A 20,516-nucleotide genomic window follows, 5' to 3' on the forward strand; every position below is an offset into this window, starting at 1 on the left:
AATGGAATTTACTAGCTTTGTTGACTGTCAGTCCAGTTTGGCTAAATTACACAAACTGCTGTCATGTGGAAGTGTCTAAAATTGTTGTATGTTGATAGGTATGATGTGGCCCACTAATATTCCAGTCATGTGCATGCCTTGCATGAATTAATTGCACTGATGTTGTCTGCTCCCATTTTAGTTAATGGCACTGCCTCTGCCTTCTGTGTGCTTGCTGCTAAACCATCCCAGGCTGCTGTAGTGGCCACAGCTATGCCAGTTCGTGAAACCAATCCTTGGGCTCATGCTCCTGCTGCTAGTACTGGAGCTGCAGCTGTGGTCGCTGGTAAGACTGGAAGGAGATCCGGTGCATTGCTGTGAGAACTTGGATCAAACGCATGATTGAGCCCCCGAGACAACTGTCAGTGCCACTTAATGGCAAGTGGAAGGAACAGGAACAAAAGCTGGAAGTAGTAGCCTTTTGCACGAGTGGATGGAGGGAAGCGATGAACTCTCTGGGTCTATAAGCTAGACTGATTCTTATTTTGGCAGCATTTTAGAAAAATCCGGTCCTTAAAAAGGAAGTAATGAAATAGTGTATGTTTGGGGATGAAGGGGAAAGAATCTGTGTGTACCCAAAATAACTTTTGTGGGTTCTTTCCACTAATGTATGAAAGGTTGGTTACTTAAAGGTTGTGGAGGCTCATTTCTTCTGTTTAGCAAGTTTACTCTGTCCCTTACTAGTCCTTCTCTGCAGTTATATACAATGTAAGGTGGTAATTTAAATGGCTGGTACCCACATGGGCACATGTGCTAGAAGGCTACAGTCGAACTAGCATTGTTTCCCGGTGTAATCTCAACTCGAAAAGAGAAACTTTGCTAGTGAAATAGTAGCTTCTGCTTGGCCTTGTAAGAGTACCAGACCATTCCCCCATAAGAGAGAGGCCCTAAGCTCTGCTGCCAACAGCTCCCACCATAAAAACAACAGTAAACTGATCTTTAGGTGGTGTTTAACTAGATCAGGCTCACTAAGGACTACTGAGCAGTAATGGTTTCCACTTCTCCAAAACACCAAATAACACATGAATTGCAGAGCCATCTCCAGCATTCATGGTTGCTTTTCTCATCGTTTTGGAAACCTGGCAAGGCCCTGTGGGAGGGAAAGAGAATTTGAAACTGTAGGGAGAAGGAAAACCAGAATTCAGCTGCTAAAATGCTGTGTTGAACATTGCAAAAGCGTTGGAGAGGTTAACAGCCGGAATTATATATGAAAAGAGTAAGGGAAAACTGAGTGGAGACAGAGGAGTCATAGTAAGTACAGTTTACATATCATACAGTAATTTGATTAGATGTATTGCCTTAAATGTTCATTTATATTGTAGTGAGTGCTCACACTTCAGTGAGAGAGAGAAAAATGAATGTTGTCTTGAACTCCCAGTACCATTACACTACTATCCCTTAGAGGGTAAAGCCTTAATTTAGGAAACAGAGCAAGAGTCTTAAAACCTTTTTCTTACAGCTTTGTGTACTAATAGTCCATCAGTCCTGAGCTGTACATTCAGAAAGTGATACTAACTGCACCTAGTGGAGTTAGTGGTTATGAACTAGATCACTGCCACTAAGTTATGAATGCAGGAGGCAGCTTTCCTGCATGCCCTAAATCGTAGATGTTGGCCTTGAAGGAAAAAAACAAACCAAACCTGTATTTTAGTGAAGAGGCTCTTCTCTACCCCCTCTTGACCAATGTCTTCCTGTAGCAGATCCATACAGTGGATGCATAAAGATGCTTCCCCTGGTGGTAGCAGTTTTTCAGCCCTGGAGGGAGGAGGCCTGTCTGTCGGCGTGTACTTCCTCCAGCCTGTCTAACTGATAGAAGGGTGAGGTGTGGAAATCCCAGTGACTTGCCCGTGCTTCCCTTCCCAGGCGCTGAATGGAGCAGCACCTCCTCAGGTGCAGCCTCGCCAAGTCTCTTCCAAGGAAACCACAGACGCACCCCCTCAGAGGCGGACCGCTGGTTGGAAGAGGTCTCAAAGACTGTCAGAGCCCAGCAGCAGCCAGCCCCAGCCCCACAGCCGCTGCTCCAGGCTCCTCCAGCCGCTTCCCAGCCCGCAGCAGCCTTCCCCGTCAGCACCTTCATCGGGCCGCAGCCTGTGCCGGTGGGCGTGGTGCCGCCCATGCAGCCGGCGTTCCTGCCACCTCAGCCCTATGCCGTAGCAAACGGGATGACCTATGCAGCCCCAAGCGTACCTGTGGTTGGAATCACGCCTTCCCAGATGGTAGCCAACGTCTTTGGTACTGCCAGCCACACTCCAGCAGCCCATCCCCATCAGTCGCCCAGTCTTGTCAAACAGCAGACGTTCCCTCAGTACGAAAGCAACAGCGCCACGACCAGCCCCTTCTTCAGCCCCCCGGCGCAGCACAACGGCTCTGCGGCGTTCAACGGCGTCGACGGCGGCAAATGGGCTGCGGAGGACAAGCACTCGCAGCCTCCCGCGCCTGCGCCGCAGGTAGACCCATTTGAAGCACAGTGGGCAGCGCTAGAGAGCAAGGCAAAGCAGCGCACCAATCCCTCTCCAACTAACCCCTTCTCAAGTGATTTACAGAAGACATTTGAGATCGAACTTTAAGCAGTCCTGGGCGGGGGGGGGCCGCACGGATAAATTGTACGTTAGGATAGAGGGATAAAGGGAGCAGAGGGAACTGTTTCTGATCAGTTTGCTTTGATAATCCCAAAGGTCCCTTCAAACAAAAATGGGTCAGAAAGAGGGAGCAATTATGGGGAGGATATAAACATACAGAGAATTTAATGTGCAGTTCTTAAAAGGAATCTTGGAGACACCCCCACTCCACATTCCTGCCTCACTTTGGAAAGCTGGAAGTCAAACAGAGCAAAGGCAGGCACCCAGTCCCAAAGCCTGTTCTGCAGAAACATCACTTATCTCACAGAGAGGAAGGCAGGTTTTGTACTTGTGTCCTTCTGATGCCCTAACGAGTCCTGGATGATCCCCCTCAGGGAAAAATGGGGTGGGGTGGGAGGGGTGGATATGGGTGGGAGATTGTCACCTGCTTAGCAAAAGCTAGGTTTGTGGAAAAAGTTGAGCTTCCATTTTGAGTAACAAAGTGAATATTATATGTAAAGAATAAAGTAAAGCCAAAATCTTTATTTTTATGCATTTAGAATATTTTAAATAGTTGGATATTAAAAGCTGTATGAGTTGTAAGTAATCTTGCCAAAGGTTTAAAAAAAAGGGGGTTGGATGTAAGAAATTGTACATAAGATTGATTTATCTCTGATTCTTACTGTAAGTAATATTGGGGGGTGGAAAAAGGGGCTCTAGCTTGTTCTTGTATCTGTTCATTGTAAGTAGCATATTGCAACAACAATCACAACCAATAAGTCATTATATTGTAGTTTTAAAGAACGAACAGTATTGTCATGGTTTGAAAACCATGGGGAAAATTTACTGTTTTTTATTGGAATCAAACTACATATTATATATAGTATGTTTTTTTCCTTTCATGTATTGCTGCAGTTTCTTTGTCTTAATCTATTGGTTCTAACACTACTGTGACAACTTACTGTAATCATATCTACATCCTGGGGCTACCTGGGAAGCCATTTTATGTTTGTCTGTCAATAGATCTTAAGAGGTTTTTAACTTCTGGTTTTTGTTTTTATTTTTTGTTTTTTTTTTTCCCACTGATTTGTGAAACCTTGTGGTTAAGGCTGCAGCTGGTCCAGATTCTGCCTCTGGTGACTTGTGAAAACCATCTCATTTTAACTTTACTTTTAAACTTTGGCCTTACAAGCAAATGTAAGTTATATATATTTGTACTGATGATTTATAATCTGCTTTAACAGAAATAAATGTTGGTGGTAGAAGTGCTGTCTGCGAAAGCTTTACTTACCACCCCCATCCAGTTTTCAGCATTTGCCCTTCTGGGTATCTTCTGTGTTATGAGGTGAGTGTAGATGAGCCCTAGAAGCTTAATAATGGTATCTTAACACCTCTCAGTTTGTACACCATGTTAGGTTACCTCGAACTTTAAGACTGAACTTGCAGATAGCCTTGTGACCCATAACTATTTAAAGCTCTGAAAGGGAGGGCTTGACAAAAACCATCAGATTCTGCGTTTGCATGACTGTATTTTCTAACAGTGAATATTTACAAATATGAAAACACTAGCATTCAAAAAGGGAAAAAAAGAAAACTTACATTGTTTTTTCTTTCCTGTACTACCAAAAGGAGAGAAGAGCCTAGGAGCCATCTGAGAAGACTATATTTTCACTGCTTTTCTGTTCTTCTATCTATCTGCCCTGTTAGTATGACTGGCTCTTACTGCATTCTTATGTGCACTGTGTCAGTTTAGACACAAGGAAAAGTCAGACTTTGTAACCTGAAAGAGAAGAAATGCTCCCTTTGTTTGGCCCTAGCGTTTGAGCTGGCCAGCAGTTTCTATTTTCAGGCAGGTACAGTGAGTCTCACAGTGACATGGTCTAGAAAACTAGGGATTTTTTTCCTTACAGATTCTTACCTGTTTTCAGTATGACATGAACAGTAATGACCAACACTCCCTATGGTATTGGAGTTGGTACCAATGCTTTTTTTCAGCTTTCAAAAAGTAAATACTTGTAGACATTTATAATAGGAAGGAAAGCACATATTGCTTACTCTATCAGTTCCATATCTTTCACAGTAGTGCCCCAAGATCAGCTGAAAATAACCCAGTATAGCTACACCCTTCCCCTGCCCTGGAGAGAACAGTAAAGGAGATACGACCTTCCTACAATCCATTGTTTAGGGAGGAAAACAAACATCTTGATTCTCAAATCAAAGAAGTAAACACTCAGTTAGGCAGTTAAGTGGTACTACAAAGAGGGAAAAGCTCAGCTTGTCAAATAAGAGAAGAAATACAAGAGGATGCTTTAGGTAGTATTAGAGTGAGGACATGTGTTTTCAAAGCAGTGACCTGCATGTCTTCTGCTGCCATCCTTACTACCACAGTTATGCAGCTGAAAGGAGATCAGAATAAACACCCACCCGAAGCACCTTCAGCAGTAACATCCTGCCCCTCAGACTGCAGGTGCCTGTTACAGCCCTCACGAATTTGGAGAAGGCACTCCCTAGCCACAGCTTCTATAACCAACCATACAGCTTAAATGAAAGCTGACTACACGCTCTATTTAAATATTCTAACAATAGAGCCTCTGACAGAGTAGCAAGGGATATTATTCTGGGACAAAAGAGTCTGATATAACCACAATCAACTTCTAAGTGTGCTCCACAGACCTTGACTCCCCTCTCTGCCTGCCACATGTGAACCAACAGGGCTTCACTAAGGCTGGAATTTACAGAGTCGGAGACAAGTCCCTGTTCTCAAAAGGCAGTCATACGAAACTATCCCATAGTAGGTGCTGGTCTGAGATGTTAAATGCAAAATTATATACAAACACAATTAGAAGTTCTCAGGACCATCTCATTGTTCTTAAATATCCAGTAACGTCAACTTCAAACCTTACATTGTAACACCTGCCATGAATTACACAGCAGAGGACATTTTCCCCAATCAAATTAAAGGGTCTTAACTGCAAAAATAAGTGTTTATGTGTTTTGTAGCAAGCAGAATCTATCAGACCCCAGAAAGACCCACCCTCAAATAGCTGTGTGACTGTCACTTCTCGCTCCTTTACTGGATTGCTTCTACACTTTTCAGTTTGTTCACATCTTAAAGCAGTGTGTCCAATCCCAAAGCCGTACCTGTGCTGAAGAGAGTGCACTCATTAGGTTAGTAATTTTTATTTTAAGGTGGTGCATCTAAACTGATATACTGGGTTTAGAGTCCAAACCAGCTTTAGGCTGTCAAACCTGGGGATTTACACCTATGTGTTACTACTGCCCTGAGTACTGAATCTGGACTGAAGGAGAGGAGAGTGATGTGAGCAGAGTCCTGAATTAGCTGCCTGCCTTAAATTAAAGTAACAGAAGTAGGAGAAGAAAAAAAAAAAAAGAATCCTCCACCCCCTCCAAAACATCAATATCAACACTACACACCAGTCTACTAGTTTATAGCTACATCTATGCAAATAATGAATGGCTGATGGTGCTGATTAATATGATTAACCCATCCAAGTCTCAGCAGGGAGCTTGGAAGGAGGAAGAGGGGGACTGTTAGGGGCTGATGCTAGGGTAAAACAATACCATGGAGGCTGTATAAAAATGCTTTTGCTGAGAAATAATGCCATTTTGAGATACTGAAGATACCCAAGAACCTTTCCTGGTTTAACAAATCATGGTATTGCTTCACGTCTCCACATACAGCCCTTATTGCCTGAGACGTTCAGAGCCCTATATGCATGCTGGCTGCCACTCCGTGTTAGTCTTGAAATGAAGGATGCTTGTCAGCTCTAGCTGCTCTGCATCTGGAAGTCCTTGGTTGTTAGCTCACAGCAGCAGGAATCAGCCCAGGCCACATGCAGAGCCAGGCTTTCCTGGACTTAACTGAGACTAAGCAGATCATTGAGAGGTTTATTCTGGCAAGTCAAATGTCCCAACATGTATTTCTGTGTGTACGTTATTCGCCTCCCCAAGCTGAAACCCAGCACAATGTTACTACTGAGCCCAGCTTTACAGTAAATTCAACAGCACAGTTCTGGCTCAGAAAAAAAATAAAAAATAATCTGCTGAGCCTTTCTACAGCAAGTGATATTTAAACTGCAGCTCAGAACAGGTAACAGTGTTGGTATGTTTATCTAAATTAGCCCTAACATTCAGGAAGGGCTAAAAGTATTCCAAGTGTTCTGTGAAGCATTGCTTCTGCATTTCAATCCAAAACTGATTATAGTCAAGTAGAAACCAAACTGACCCAACTAGAAATTTCTCTAAGGTCTACTGGAATAAAACTACAGTAACATGACATTACAGCTGCATCCCTAGAGCTAGTAATCTCATAGGACCTGAACAGTAATTTTATGTGCATCAAACTGCTTCTCATAGCTAGAGTCTTTTGCATTTAGATAGAAAGTGCTCCCCAGGATTACAAATGTTCATTGCTCATTAGTGCTTTAGTTAAGGCAATTCAGGCCCATCTTCAAACACTTCAGAGGACCTTTTTTTCCTTTTTTTTTTTTTTTTTTTAAGAGCACTTCTCTTTCTGAGAAGAGATTCTATGAAGAATTGGTCTCTTCCTCTTTCATGCTGGTTATCTGCCTTCTCTAAAGTCACAGCATGTTACAGTCCCAGTATCATCTTGTTCTGTGAATAACAGCAACTACTCTTACATGAAGAGATGGATTAGCTACAGCAGGGCATACAGGAGGGAAAAACTGAGCTTGCAATAAACCTGAGGGTGGTGAGTCTCCCACCTTTGAACAGTTACACCCACCACACTGTGTTCAATTCGCCCTCTCGAGCTTTCCAGCAGGGCACAGCTCCCAGAAGAGTTTCACGCAGTAAAAGGACAGAGTTCAGACTTCCAGTCTTGTAATGGGTCACCTGTACTTTCAGGTGGCCGTGGAGGTGTCTGTCAGCCGCGGTGCCGGGGAGGGCTGGCCTGTGGTTGATAGCGAGAGCAGCTGGCGCAGCAGAAGCTGGAGTAGTATTCGTTACTGCAGAGCTGGGCCTGCAGGATCAGGTCACAGTTGGCGAGGTGTGGCTGGTCCACGCACTCTCTGCTCATGTCCACAACATGATTCACAGTAGCTGCAGCCAAGCAAAAGGTGAAGCAGCTGTAAATACACTGCCAGGGCTTATCATCAGGTTTCCTTTCCCTCCCAAAAGACACAGCATGGTCCTGCTTTCTCCACCCTGCTAGTTCTAAGGGGATTGTTTCCGATTCAGTCCAACATACAAGGATGAGAGAGGTGGTGATACCTCTGGCGCAACAGGAGGAGAACACAGTTTCTGGGGCCAATCTTCTGAGAAAAGACCACTCTACACACTGTGTAAAGCCAGTTGGATGGTCTCCAGAGTCCAAATACAAATCTTGCAGCCACTATTTAGTCAACCAACTATGGCATTTTGGCCTCAGGAAGTTAATTAGACTCCCAGTGTCTTGGGAGGGGGTGGTGGTGGTGGTGTTTCCACCATACTGCTTCTCTGCCAGGGAAAGCTGGGCTCCTCGGGGAGCGCAACCCAGGGGCTCCTGCTGCTCCCCAAAGCCCGAGGTTGGCAGTGGATGGACACATGCAATGGGCAGGCATATAATAGTGACCAAGAGGCAGGACCGGTGCCAGGAGAAGCAGGGAGGCCAGGTTGTACTCACTGCTAGGCCTGCTCCTCAGCACTTTCACCTCCGTGCTGGCACTGACGGAGTTGCTGCTGCTGTAGGCACTGCATGTGTAGGATCCCTCGTCAGCCTCTTGAACGTTGCTTATGACCAGGCTTCCATCCTGGGACAGGTGGATGTGGTGGCCATCTGCCCGCATGGGGACTCCGTTCCTGTGGCAAAACCCATTTTGTATCACTGTTCTCACCCATGGGGGCTAAAGGAGCTCTCTGTGCTCTTTGGGAACTCATGTTCTGTGAAAGGGGTGAATTTTTACAAATTCAGCAGGAAGGAAGAAGAAATCTTTTACCACAACCTGGCTCTGCAACTGGGTAGTAACACGAGCCTGAGTGAGTCTGCATCCGTTAGCCCACTGTCTGCGTGGGAGGTAGCTAGCTGTGTGCTCTCTATAAAGACATTGTCCTTTCCGCTATTACACATTTTTGAGGTTTGAGGAACTAAGAGAAAATCCAGGGTGCCTTTCGCTCTCTCCAGGTTGTGGTCTGGCAGTGCTTGTTTGGCTGGCACTGATAGCAGCACATATTGCTTGAGGAACATATGGGGTAGTGAGCAATGCGCCCTCTTTCCTCTCTCTTAAAAGTTTGTTTAAAAAAAAAATGTTTAAAATACCAGCAAGATTGTGTCTGTTCTTTTCCTCCTGGAATACTCTGCCCAGCAGGAAACTGCCTGAATTATGAATTACCAAGGAAATGCAATTTGTTTCACTGAAAAGGGTTTCATTCAGACTCTGAAACTTACATCATTTTGTTAACTCAAATACCAAACTTACGTACGGAAGAGAAGCTCTCTGTGAGATGGCCCACTTCAGTCCTGCCCTTTGGAGTAATTTAAACAATTACCAATCCATCTTTGTATCCTTCATAAGAAGGCTCCAAAACAGAACTTATTATTTTCAAATAGGGAACAAACCCCACACCAAACACTTGCATAAACGCAGAGTTTCCCCATCAACCATCAAGAGAAGAGGACACAGCTTTGCCTTTACCTTATTAAAATATTTTATAATCTCCTTTGCTTCCAGCTTGACAGTAGAGAGAGAGAACCACTGCAGCAGGAAGCTGGGAGAAGAGCCACTGGTATTGTAGGGCTAAAATGTTTGCAAAATTTAGGTAGAGAGTTTTATAAAAGACCAACTAAAGGTCTTCTGATTACTCATTTTAGGTTTTGCCATTGTAATGTCACTAGCTTTCCAGCATGGAGCCCTTTTGAACTCCATGAAAGCTAGGCTTAACAACTGCTTTCCTCCTTATTTGGCTGGAACATGACCTTGGTAATCCCTACACCCCATGGGGACCTTCCCTACACCCCACGGGGACCTTCCCTACACCCCACGGGGATCTTGCCCAGGATTTCTGGGTAACAGGTGAGTTGTTTAGGAAAGGGTAGGTGATGCTAGCTGGGGCTGAGAACCATGGGTCTCTTCCTTACCTGGGAGGCTTCCTGCATAATTATTTGGAGGGTAAGTGATGCGACTTGAGAAGAGAAGGCAAGTTCTGTCTCATTTTTGCTCACCTTGACCACCTTATATTCACGTTGTTGCCAGTCACTGTACAGTGAAGCTGAGCAGTCCCTCCCTCAGGTACTGTGATGCTTGGCAGGAGACCAGTGATCCTCAGCTCTCCTAGACCAGAATAGAAATCATCGCTAGCAGGAAGACAATGCCATGCTGCCCACTGTAGTAGGAACACTCCCTCACGGGAAAAGTCCAACATATGCTATGATGAGCTGTAAGCCCTTAGGCCTTGAAACAGCATATTTGGAGCCATGATGCTGTTGCTATGGGGAATGCAGATTTTCTAAGGGCTTTGGCCCAAGCAAGGGCAAGCAGCAGAGGCCTCAAAGAGTTTTTTTCTCCAGCTGGACACAAGCACATCATATGCACAGAACCATCTCCCTAGTTCCTCTTGCCCCTATACCCATTCCACACCAGTGTTCCAGAAACAAGACCCTAAGAGTCACATGTACTGCGCTACTGGTCCCTCTTCCCAGCTGCCTGGAGCACCACGATCTATCTACTAGACACACACTGGGTAAAACAATTCACTCTTCCCTTGCCCTCAAGCTGCCTGTTAAACATCAGGTGTGAAGCCGAGAGGCATGGCCAGACAGGAAACCCAGAGACTGCTCAGCCCTCCCTGTTTCCCGCTTGTGCCATGCGTGCCTCCACCCATCCAGTACCCAGAGGTCGGAACAGGACCTGGCGCTGGTCCTGGTCACGTCCATTTGAGGCAATGCAGGTAAAGAAGCCAACGTCTTCAGAGCTGACCCGGCTGATCACCAGGGCCCCATCCGACTGCTGCCTGTGCCTGGGGAAAAAAAAATAAACCAGAAGGCCCCTCAGCCTGGGCTTGGCTCAGGATGGGACTCCAGCCACCAGAGCTGAAGCTGAGCCTCCTGCACAACTTCGTAGTAGCACTGAGCAAAGGTTTAGCAGCAGCTCAGTTCAACCTGTAATGCAACCCCTGGTCCTCAAATCCCAGCACTAGTGCTGTAGACTCTGGAAAAGCTTGCTGCTAGAGCGGGTTTCTGGGAGCAGAGGGTGAGGGGAGCTGCAGGAAAGCAGCACCAGTAGCTGTGGAAGTTCACTGCAGGCACTCTGACCTCTCTCTTTGCTACGAACCTCTGTTTTGGCTCACAGACCAGCTGTTTTTTGGCAAATTTGCTTGCCATGTGTTCTCTTTCTGCTAATCTCGCAGATGAACAAATTTCAGCTTTGGCTCACTTGCAGACCCTGTGTCACAGCTGTTCTCTCGGGAGTTCAATGTTCAGACTTTGATGGGTGAGAGTGAGGCCAGGGCAGACAAGCAGTATGGTCTGGCCCCAACAGAAGAAGCTGGCCAGCACAAAGCAGGACGGGCCCTGGCTGCATGGCCAGCAGCTCCCTTCTCTCAGCGAGGGGACAGGGAAGGCGAGGCAAAGCTTGGCTCTCCTCCACATGAACCTGCCCATGGGTACAGTGGAGCCGCCTGGGAGCTCACCTGGGAGAGGAAAGGGGCTGCCCATCTTTCTGCCACTCGATGGTGAGAGCTGGCGATGCTTCCACTGTGCAGGGCAGTCTGACTCTCTCCCCGACGTTGGCCTCTACCACTGAGGGCTCACTCTTATCCATTCTCAATCTGCAAAGTCCAGAAGCACAGCAAAAGATACAGAAAAGTCCTCATTCAGCATTTGACCTTCAGCACAAGGCTCTTTTAATCACAAGCCTTACTTTTTTCCTCCAATGGGAAAGGGCGGTCTCTGCACTCCCGTTAGAGTTCCAATACTTGCCACTACCAACACGCAGTAAAGAGCAGTCTGCATCAAGTCATGCTCCAGTTCAGCACGGCTTGGTGCTGCACTCCTGCCAGCCAGCTTAACCCTTTAGAGGCAGCAACCCTGTTTCTTACAGCATCCCTCTGGATAATAGCCTAGGAAGTGTTAACAGGATGAGCACATGGCAAATGGCACAATGTCTTGAATGGGGCACCAAGCAAGCTTCCCCCAAGCTGCTTATCTGGCACACAAAAAGAGAGCAGATAACTTTTTTTGGGGTGTGAAGAGCCCATTGCAATCACCTAACTGCGTGCAAGGCCCAGGAGCTGGCCATTCACTCCATGCAGCAGAAAGTTTGGGGTCAGGCTCTCACACCACCCATCTCCTCATGCTCTTTGCACTCATAACTACAGCTAAACACCATTTTAGAAGGGAGGGAAACCATGATGTTCCCAGAGTCAGATAAAACATCATCTTCCCCACCCCCACTCTCTGACCTGAATTTTTGATCTCAAAAAACAAAACCGAAGAGCCTTAATTCAATGCTCTGAATTCAGTGAATCACTTCTTTCTGCTTTTAGGCAGAAGCAGCTAAGGAGGTTGCTGGGGAGTTCAGCAAATTGGCTGGGTCTAAGGTTGTAAACTCAAAAGGAGGGAAAGATCAGATCATGGTCCTATTTAACCTGGAGCCCCAACATGCTGCATTTAAGGCAAAAAATAATTTGTACATGTTTATTTCTGTGGAGCCTAGAAGCACCAAAAAAACATGCAAGCAGCTACAAAACATGCCACCCAGTAGGTGAGGAGATAGTTTTGAGTCAAACTGGTTTGTTCACAAAATATTTAAAATAAATGAGTGGAGACTAAAGAAACCAGAGCTTTTTAAAACATACCTATGTCTATTTTGGACTAGTTAAGCAGTTCCTTTTTGCTTTGCTTTTTTCCAGGACAGGTTTCTCTTTCTGCCTACTCTAATTTGAACAGCTAATGATGCTGCCCCTGATATTTCTACTTCCATTTGAACCTAGCTCCTTTGCTGTCAGCCTCCCTGCGCATCTTTGCTCAGAACATGCTTCTTTCAAGAGACCCTCGGGGAGGACAGAAGACAGCTTGTGACTGGGATCTTCTCCCATTCCTGTTGTCAGCCGTTCAGTACTGCTTGTTTCCCAACCGTGCCCCAGAACAGCTGACCCAGGACCTTTCCAATCTTCAGCTTTTCTACATGAAGAGATGCCATATGGTTCATCAGCTGGGCACGATGGACAAACTGTTGCTGTATGTGAACCTACCTGTATGTGAATTGCTGATGCATGGAGGAACCGGCTGCCTGTACAACCTTCCTGCCTCTGGATAGCTCTTGATGCTGCTGATTTTCCTTGTGAAGGACCCGACCTCTCTCACCCTCTGCCAGAACAGCGCTCTGGTACTCTATTCAAAATAAAATGCCATATGTGAATAAAAGGACACTTCTTACTGTGACCTCTTGCGTAGGGTTTCTATGAGCTTGGGAGAGCTCGCTGAACTGGAGCCAAAGAGCCCTTCAGCCATCTGTTTTCTGGCTGACTAGTGCAGTAAGCCTGCGCTGTCTACTAATGAGAGTCACAGACCTGCAGGAAAGCAATTTTAGTCTCCTTTCTCTCCTCTGTCAGCGAACATGTTGCAGCATCCCTTAGGCCACAATGCCTTCTGCCCCATGTGCCATTGCTGTGACAAAGCAGACTTCAGGGATTGAAGGCTACAGGGTGCCTTGCTGGCCCATCTTTTGAGCTAGTCTTTCTTTTTGTTTGTTTGGGTTTTTTTCTTAAATAAGCACGTTTTTCAGAAGAGAGAATTGTTTGTTACCCAGAAGGACCTGTTTGGGCAAAACACAAACGCACCAGCACAGACAGCTATGGCAGACTGGTTACAGGCAAGCCACTACTCTGGCTCTGGGGTGGCACTGCAGGGGAAGCAGTGCTTTAGGGCTAAGGCTTTATCATGAGGCAACATCAAAAGAAGCCTGGCTGCCTCCACACTCCCCCCTTGGCACCCCTACAGTGGAGGAGACAGACTGCTTCGCTTGGGACACCACTGCCACCGAGTGAAGCCAATGCTGTTAGCACAGCGTGGCAGTGGAGGAAGTTTGCTCCTGCAGTTGGCTTTATTGCTCCTCTGGTCAATAAATGTTAACAAGGAGCCCTGAGGTATCTCTTTGGTCTTAAGAGGAAGATAAGTCACCTATGATCTGTAATTGAATCTGTCGGCTCTCTGTCCTCCCATCAGAAATGAGGCATGTGTAAGTCCCGGTGTCCTCCACCTTGACGTGGCTGATCACTAAGGAGCTGTCGGACTGGTAGGTGTGTCTGCAACAGGAGCAAGGATTAACTGCCTCTGCCTGGCCACGGACAGCAACTGGCCAAGGCAGAGCAGCCCTTCTTCGCGCTGATGTTACATAAACCATAACCATGTAGTGCCCTCCCCGGCTTAGAAGTAAACAAAACCCTGTTGACCACAGAGAGGTCACAGGCAGGGGAAATAACTGCAGCAGAAAGGAGGTCAGGAACAGAGAGGAAACTGAGATGGGAAAACAGGGAACTGCTTTCAGCAACCCTCTCCCATGAGGAGGCAAACTGCCCTTCCAGGCAGAAGCTTGAGCCCCAGCAGTTATCTGCAAACAGAAAAGCATAACTGGGCTTTTCTTAACTGTGATTTTCATAACACAAAGTGACTGTCCAGTTCCAAACTGTTGCTGAAAACAGACTTACCAGGAAAAAAAAGGCTTTAAAAGCAGTTTTTAAATAAAAATTGTATCTTAGATGAGAGTGTCAGAAACTTCCAGCCGGAAGAACTCTGAGTTATTTGGCGACAAGCTTCACCCTGGACTACTGACTTAGTGTTGCCCCAAGATGAATCCAAGAGAAACAATATTTTTTTCTGTATCACTACCCACATGTCAGCTTCCACCAGTGCCTTGTTATTGGACAGCACCTGTTCTGTCCCGTAACACTAGTCAGTGCCTCAATACTATTGCAGACTGTATCTGTTTCTGCTGTGCACAGAGAAGGTGGACAGTTCATGCTCTTAGGTCAACACAGGACTTGTTTATTTTTAATTTTTATCTTTTAAGATTGTTAACAGTAAGATTATAAAGAGAGCAGGTGAGCACAGTTGGCACTCTGCCCAGCAAGGAGCCCATCTGCTCTACAAATGAAGGGAGCTGAGCTCACCTGTCAGAGGAGACTGGTCGGCCATCCTTCATCCACTCCACTCTGGAGAAGGGGGACATGCCTGTCTTGCAGACCAGCTGGATGTTTTGTCCCACCGCTGCTGTCACAAGAGAAGGCTTGGCTTCCTCCAGGATGGCTCTGAAAGAGAAGGCAATTCCGCTGGCACCTCTGCTGCCCTCCTCTCCTCTGGGTCCTCTAATGTGACTCTGGATGAGTCACAACCACAGGGCCAAGCAGGATCTGCTGCCCATTTGGCTCTGAGCAGATGCACCAGGCAACATGTGGGGAGCTCTCTCCTACATGGCAAGGGTTGCTCTGGACAGACTGAATGCTACAGTATCTCCAGGAAGAGAAAGAGTTCTACAACCCCTCTCCTCTGAAGAAACTAAGTTCAGCTCAGCAGAGAGACAGAGATCCAGTGCAGACACATTTAGATCTAGGTCTATGCACTCCTGATTTTCAGGGTGACGCTGTCTGGATCCTGACCCAAAGGTCACATCTTATAACAGTTCCCTACATCTTATAAGAGTTCCCTAGAACAACCCACTGCACACTCTGAAGTCAGACAGCCAGCTAAATCTGTTGGTCAGAACAAGAAAAACACCTATGGATTTTCATTTACAGTGTAAGAATGCCCCCCAGACAGAGAACCCCAGGATCCTGTAGTCTTTTCACACACCATACTTCCAGTGCTGTCAGAGAGCAGGGAGAGTGCAAGAAAAAAGAGACAGCAGATAACTCCAGGGCCTGAATAACTCATTTTACCAAAAGGTCATATGTATAGCCAATCCATTGCACGGTATTCCCAGTCAGCTGGTCCCAGCTGGGGCAATGCTTTCACTCCAGAGTAAGCTGTACTGACACTTCACAATGAGCTGGCAGAACAGGGAAGAAAAAAAAAATAAATCATCACCTGTGCAGAGCCCACATTGGGAACAAGTCTGCAGGAGCCTGGTGCCCAAATCCCTCTGTCATGGAAACATCTGCTCCAGAAGCCTTGTGCCACTGCTGGCCTTCCTGGGGCCGTGCGGGCTGGGCACTGCCGCGCTGCCGCTGCAGGGGCCCAGGCGCTGCCGTGTCCCGCAGGTGCGGCTGGCTCAGGCTGTGCCCTCCACTTTGCTGGGTGCCCCAGCGCTGGCTCTCCAGCACACCAGTCCTTGGCAAAGCCTCTGGCAGCGCCTCGCTTCTCCAGCTGTCCTGTGTGTGGCTGTCTTGCGTGAGGTGTGATGCCCCATAGGCTCTTCCTTCTTGGCTGTGACTTGCAGACTCTCTTGGGGGTGGCTGCTGCTGACCCCGAGAATCCCCTGTACGAGAGTGGGAGCCAGTGTGCTGGTGTTGCAGGGCTCCTGTGCTAGAATAGGGCTGGTGCTCCAGAGGACTGACCCCCACAGAATTGCGGCACACTCTCATGCACTCCTCCTCTGAGGCAAAGCTGTTTTTATTGCCGTGACAGCCACCGTACCAAAACCGGTTGCACTTGCCAACGACAGTCACAAAGTACCAGCGAGTGGTCCAGTTCGTGCAGGGGCCGTGGGCACTGGGCAGCAGGCATACAACAGGATACGCTACCAGAAACAGCAGAACAGAGGAAAATGTCAGGGTCACGAAGCACAAAGGTCCAGGTGCTTCAAGCCACCTGCCTAGATGATCTGATGGGCCTTGTGGGCACAGGACACTTGAGTTTTGCAACCAGATCTGCTTTGAAATTGGGCAGCTGCTCACATGTTTCTTTCTGCCCCAGTTTGCCACTGGTGAGAGGAAAACCAACCTCAGAGACTTTTCTGAATCTAGATACTAGACAGATGCTTTACGGTCTTTCCCGGGGAATTGTGCAGGTACAAGTTTGGCTCCCAGGCTTCCTCTCCTGCAAGAGGCACATGGCTGCTGTTTGCAAATTTCCAGCCCACAAAGCGAGTGGATTAGACCCAGTTGTGGAGCCTCGTGCATTACAAAATACCCCTCCACATGTTGATATAAAGAGCAGCCCAATATGTCTACAAACTGAGCCCTGTGCTCCAAGTCACAGGTGTCACAGCCATATGCTGAAACACACTGGATGCAGGGCTCTTCCTGAGGGAGGGGTCCTTTGCCAAGCTGTGGTTGAGCAGAGAGGACCCAGAGAGCTTTCCCTTTCCCCAAGGCAGTCCCCCAGGGCTGGCCACCAAGTAATCTCTGTGCTGTGGGAAAAGGGCAAGGCAATGCAGCAGCAATGTGTCTGCAGAGAATACAGCTGGGAACTACAGGAGCAGAGATGCTTCTGCCCAGCAGCTCTACTGCCTTCATCGCACAGCAGGCACTGTATTGAACTCCGCCAGCTGAAAGCATCCATGTAGCCCTGAGCAACACCTCCATCCCTCACTGTAGCTCTCATTCCACGCCCGTCCATGTCTGAAGGCTGAGCACAGCCCTGATTCCTCAGGAGAGCCTCTACGTCTCCTAAACCCAGGTAAGTAATGTGGAGCACTCCAGACTGCATCAGGGTGTCTTCTCAGGGGCAAACAGCTCCCCAGAAGTCCTACAGACTGACAGACACACACACACACACTTCTGTCCAACTATCAGCAGAAGACAACAATCTCTGCCGTAGCTGACAGAACTGAACCATCTGGCTGTTTTTCTACACTCCCTCCAAGCTTCCCCTGCCCCAATCATCAGGGAGAATTTCTTTTCAAAGAGATAATTTACTACATTTTACAGAGAGCAGAGCCTCTACACAGGAAGCTTCCATATGCTACTGGATTCTGGAGGACTCTTCCTACGTTTCTAAACCAAGAAGCCAAAGCATCACTTACGGTAGTTGGGCCTATTGAGACATCCTTCCCCTTGAGGGCCTGATGCTGAAGCGACATTGTCAAAACAGCAGCCGTACACAGAACTGCGGCACTCGCCTGAGGGGTGCTGCTGGGACAAGGCTTGGCTTGCCTTAGAGACAGGAATGGAAAGCCAATGGTTATCATGCATACATGAGGACAGGAGAACATGCAAGGCACCGTGTTCAAGCTGTCGGCTGCAGAAGGCCAGCTGTTAGAGGAACAACTACTGTTTGCCTCCTAGAGGCTTTCATGCTGGGAAGGAGTGGGAAAACTTGGTTGTCAGCCATGGAACCAGGGCTGCACTCCTCTGAAAGACAGACCTAACCAGCCCAGCAGCAGGCCAGTTTTTTTGGCTGGCCCCACCAAGCACCCCAGTCTATTAGAAGAATTACCTCCCTGGCTATTTTGGCCTCAATTAATCTGCAGAGTTGACAAACAAAGACAATTAATAGTAGCCATGTTTTTCTCATTTTTTCCCTCCTAGAAATTGGATGGCAAGTTTCTGACTGATAGAAATTTGATTACTTGGAATTATTCCATCAGTTTTACACAGGATGGTCTTCTACTTCTCAGATATCTCCCAACCACCCACTCTGTCCCCTGCTTACAGCGGATCACAGGTGGATGCCCCAGACTGAACTGGAGTGGAGTGGGTGAAAGGGCTTGATGCCATGCCTGAAGTATTGGTTCCCCAGCATTACTGGCAGAGATGAAGCACAACAGAAACCCACCATGTGAGTCACTGAGGTCAAATCTGAATCTTTGTACCTGATGGACTCCTAAAATGCAAAAGGTTTTTGTACTCACTGTTGGAGTGGCCGCAGTGGGTTGATTTCTGCTCACTTGAACATCACGGTAATATTGTGGGCATCCCATGTTGTTTGGACCCTGGGCAGCCGATACTCCATCAGGACAGCATCCATACCTACAGGCAGAAGGCAGAGGGGCTGCAGCAATACCTGACCTGCCCAGCTCAACAGGCACAGGCTGTAAATTTCAGTAAGCCCCCAGGAAAGGCAATGCCTCCCTGCTCAGGCCTATCTACTTCCAGCTACCTGTTTCGGTGACAGGTGCTGAAGGGGCAACCGTTCCCCAAAGGGCCTGAAGCCGGAGTGTGCCCATCTGGACAGCAGCCGTGTGGGCTCCGGTGACAGTCCTGAGAGCCAGTCCCTGCAGTGGGGTCCCGAGAGAAGCTGAGCTGATGGGAACCTGATGAGCGCAACCGAGATTCCCAGCGAACAGGCAACAAGTTGATGCCATGGTCCTTGGTGGATGGGATGTGGTGATTCCCAGAGGTACTACGGATCGTGGCGCTCCCAGAGAGCATCCGTTCATCACCAGAATCTGGGGAGAGAACTCCTTAAAGTGTGCCAGTGAGCATCAAAATCAGGTCAGTTTTCCTCATCTCTGCTCTCTTTTACCTGCCCAAGGCTACAGGGCATGTTTTTCTGCATCAGGGTTTCATCTGAATGTGTGTCTTCTGGCCCACCCTTCTGGATTTGGATGTCCTGAGGTTCTTTGCTCACTGCCCTGACCATTCTTTCTACCGTCCCATGAGAAACCACCTGCCACATTACTGTGGTCGCCTCGCATCATCCCTTCTTCTTCCTATAGTCTGCTTTGAGTAGTGTTTCTCTCACCCAGCACTTAAGTCATTCTGTCAGAACCTGGGATCTATATACTGCTACAGAGTCTTCTACATGGACAGATTCAAGTACTGCTCACTATTGGTGTAAAAGAATCTACACTTTGTCCCTAGCTCCATGAATGTCTAGAAGCCCATCAAAAGAATGAGAGAAATGAAGAAAAGGAAGAACCTTCCCCCTACCACACCCTATTTCAAGTCCACGATCAGCAAAACCCCAAACTAATAAAATTCTTCCAAACCTGTGGCAGGGCTGTTTGGGTTGTAACGTGTCAGCAAGGACTGGCGAGTGACATCGTATCCCATAGTGTCCTGCATACTGGGGACCTCTGCAAAGAGAGACATACACAAAATGTGTGCAGTTAGTCCAGATCTATGTTCTAATAATTACAAATGCATCCAGGAATCAACAGGAAACTAAAGTTGATGAAGATGTTTCTTTTCTCCTGGAACAGCTGCTGAGCAGCAATTGGATTCATCTGGATTCTCAGGACAGCAGCCGGCAATGGGCAGGCAGACACAAGTCAGCATTTCAGCTCTGGCACGAAGACTAGGCACAGACAGCAAGCAGAGTCTTCTGAGCAGTTGTGCCTCTTTTATAGCTGGTGCACAGATGGATGAGAGTTGGCTATAGCTTTTAGCTGCTGAGCCTGCCCAGGTTGCCATCTTTCTTGAGTGGGAGTCCTGGGGTCAGTCTGCAGCACACAGTGGGACAGAGCCATCACAGAATACGGAATTCAAAATAGCACATACCAATGTTGTTGCCAAGCCTGTTGCACAGATTTCAAACAGCACAAGTACCGGGACTCTGAAGATGCCACGGTTGTATGCATAAAACGAACTCACAGAATGGAGACGGACACAGCTGGGAACTCCTAAACAAAAGCATCCTAGGAAGAGCTAGGTGTGCAGCAATACCACTCACGCTGCGGCAGGTAGCAGGGCTGCATGTTGCAGCTGCCCAGTGTGGCTGGTTTCTGTGGCTGGATGGCTTTGCACGTCTCGGGACTGTAGAATTTGGAGTCGCCGTCAGCGCAGATGACCTGGCGTGTCCGGATGCCCGAACTGCAGCTCTTCGAACACTTGATGACAGAGACAAGGCAAGTGAGCAGGCACCAGAGGCCGAATACAGAAACCCCATGGACCAGAAGTGTGGAACAGCTGCATGATTAGCTGCAGGCTTAGCACAGCTTCCTCCACCAAGACAAAGCAAACAATATTTCAGCTGGCTTCATCTGAACAATTAGAAAACCATACTTTAAACCATTTTACCAAATGTTGCACCCATCCCTGAAGCATTAGGCGCTGAGCCAAGCTCAGCCTGTAATATCCAGA

At 47.5% G+C, this 20,516-nt stretch overlaps 2 protein-coding genes across 5 annotated transcripts in view; one reads left to right on the forward strand and one right to left on the reverse strand.

The window, feature by feature from the left end:
- NUMB (NUMB endocytic adaptor protein) overlaps positions 1–3,862 on the forward strand; it is a 93,843-nt gene extending 89,981 nt beyond the window's left edge. Inside the window, exons 9-10 of the mRNA XM_074909163.1 lie at positions 182–325; positions 1,903–3,862. Of these exons, the coding sequence (XP_074765264.1) occupies positions 182–325; positions 1,903–2,606 (848 nt within the window). The 3' untranslated portion in view covers positions 2,607–3,862. The remainder of the gene's footprint in view (positions 1–181; positions 326–1,902) is intronic.
- Positions 3,648–20,516, reverse strand: part of PAPLN (papilin, proteoglycan like sulfated glycoprotein) — a 55,515-nt gene continuing 38,646 nt past the window's right edge. For 3 of the 4 annotated variants that reach the window (XM_074909629.1, XM_074909630.1, XM_074909628.1), the window contains 14 exons: positions 20,107–20,263; positions 19,424–19,510; positions 18,592–18,880; positions 18,344–18,461; positions 17,516–17,645; positions 15,637–16,288; positions 14,724–14,861; positions 13,735–13,859; positions 12,807–12,945; positions 11,244–11,381; positions 10,444–10,571; positions 9,778–9,886; positions 8,242–8,417; positions 3,648–7,679 (listed from right to left, as the gene is read on the reverse strand). In XM_074909629.1, the coding sequence (XP_074765730.1) occupies positions 7,504–7,679; positions 8,242–8,417; positions 9,778–9,886; positions 10,444–10,571; positions 11,244–11,381; positions 12,807–12,945; positions 13,735–13,859; positions 14,724–14,861; positions 15,637–16,288; positions 17,516–17,645; positions 18,344–18,461; positions 18,592–18,880; positions 19,424–19,510; positions 20,107–20,263 (2,562 nt within the window). In that variant the 3' untranslated portion in view covers positions 3,648–7,503. The remainder of the gene's footprint in view (positions 7,680–8,241; positions 8,418–9,777; positions 9,887–10,443; positions 10,572–11,243; positions 11,382–12,806; positions 12,946–13,734; positions 13,860–14,723; positions 14,862–15,636; positions 16,289–17,515; positions 17,646–18,343; positions 18,462–18,591; positions 18,881–19,423; positions 19,511–20,106; positions 20,264–20,516) is intronic. The other variant, XM_074909631.1, reaches the window with a different exon arrangement.

Source organism: Athene noctua, chromosome 6 (assembly GCF_965140245.1).
Source record: "Athene noctua chromosome 6, bAthNoc1.hap1.1, whole genome shotgun sequence".
Taxonomy (NCBI): domain Eukaryota; kingdom Metazoa; phylum Chordata; class Aves; order Strigiformes; family Strigidae; genus Athene; species Athene noctua.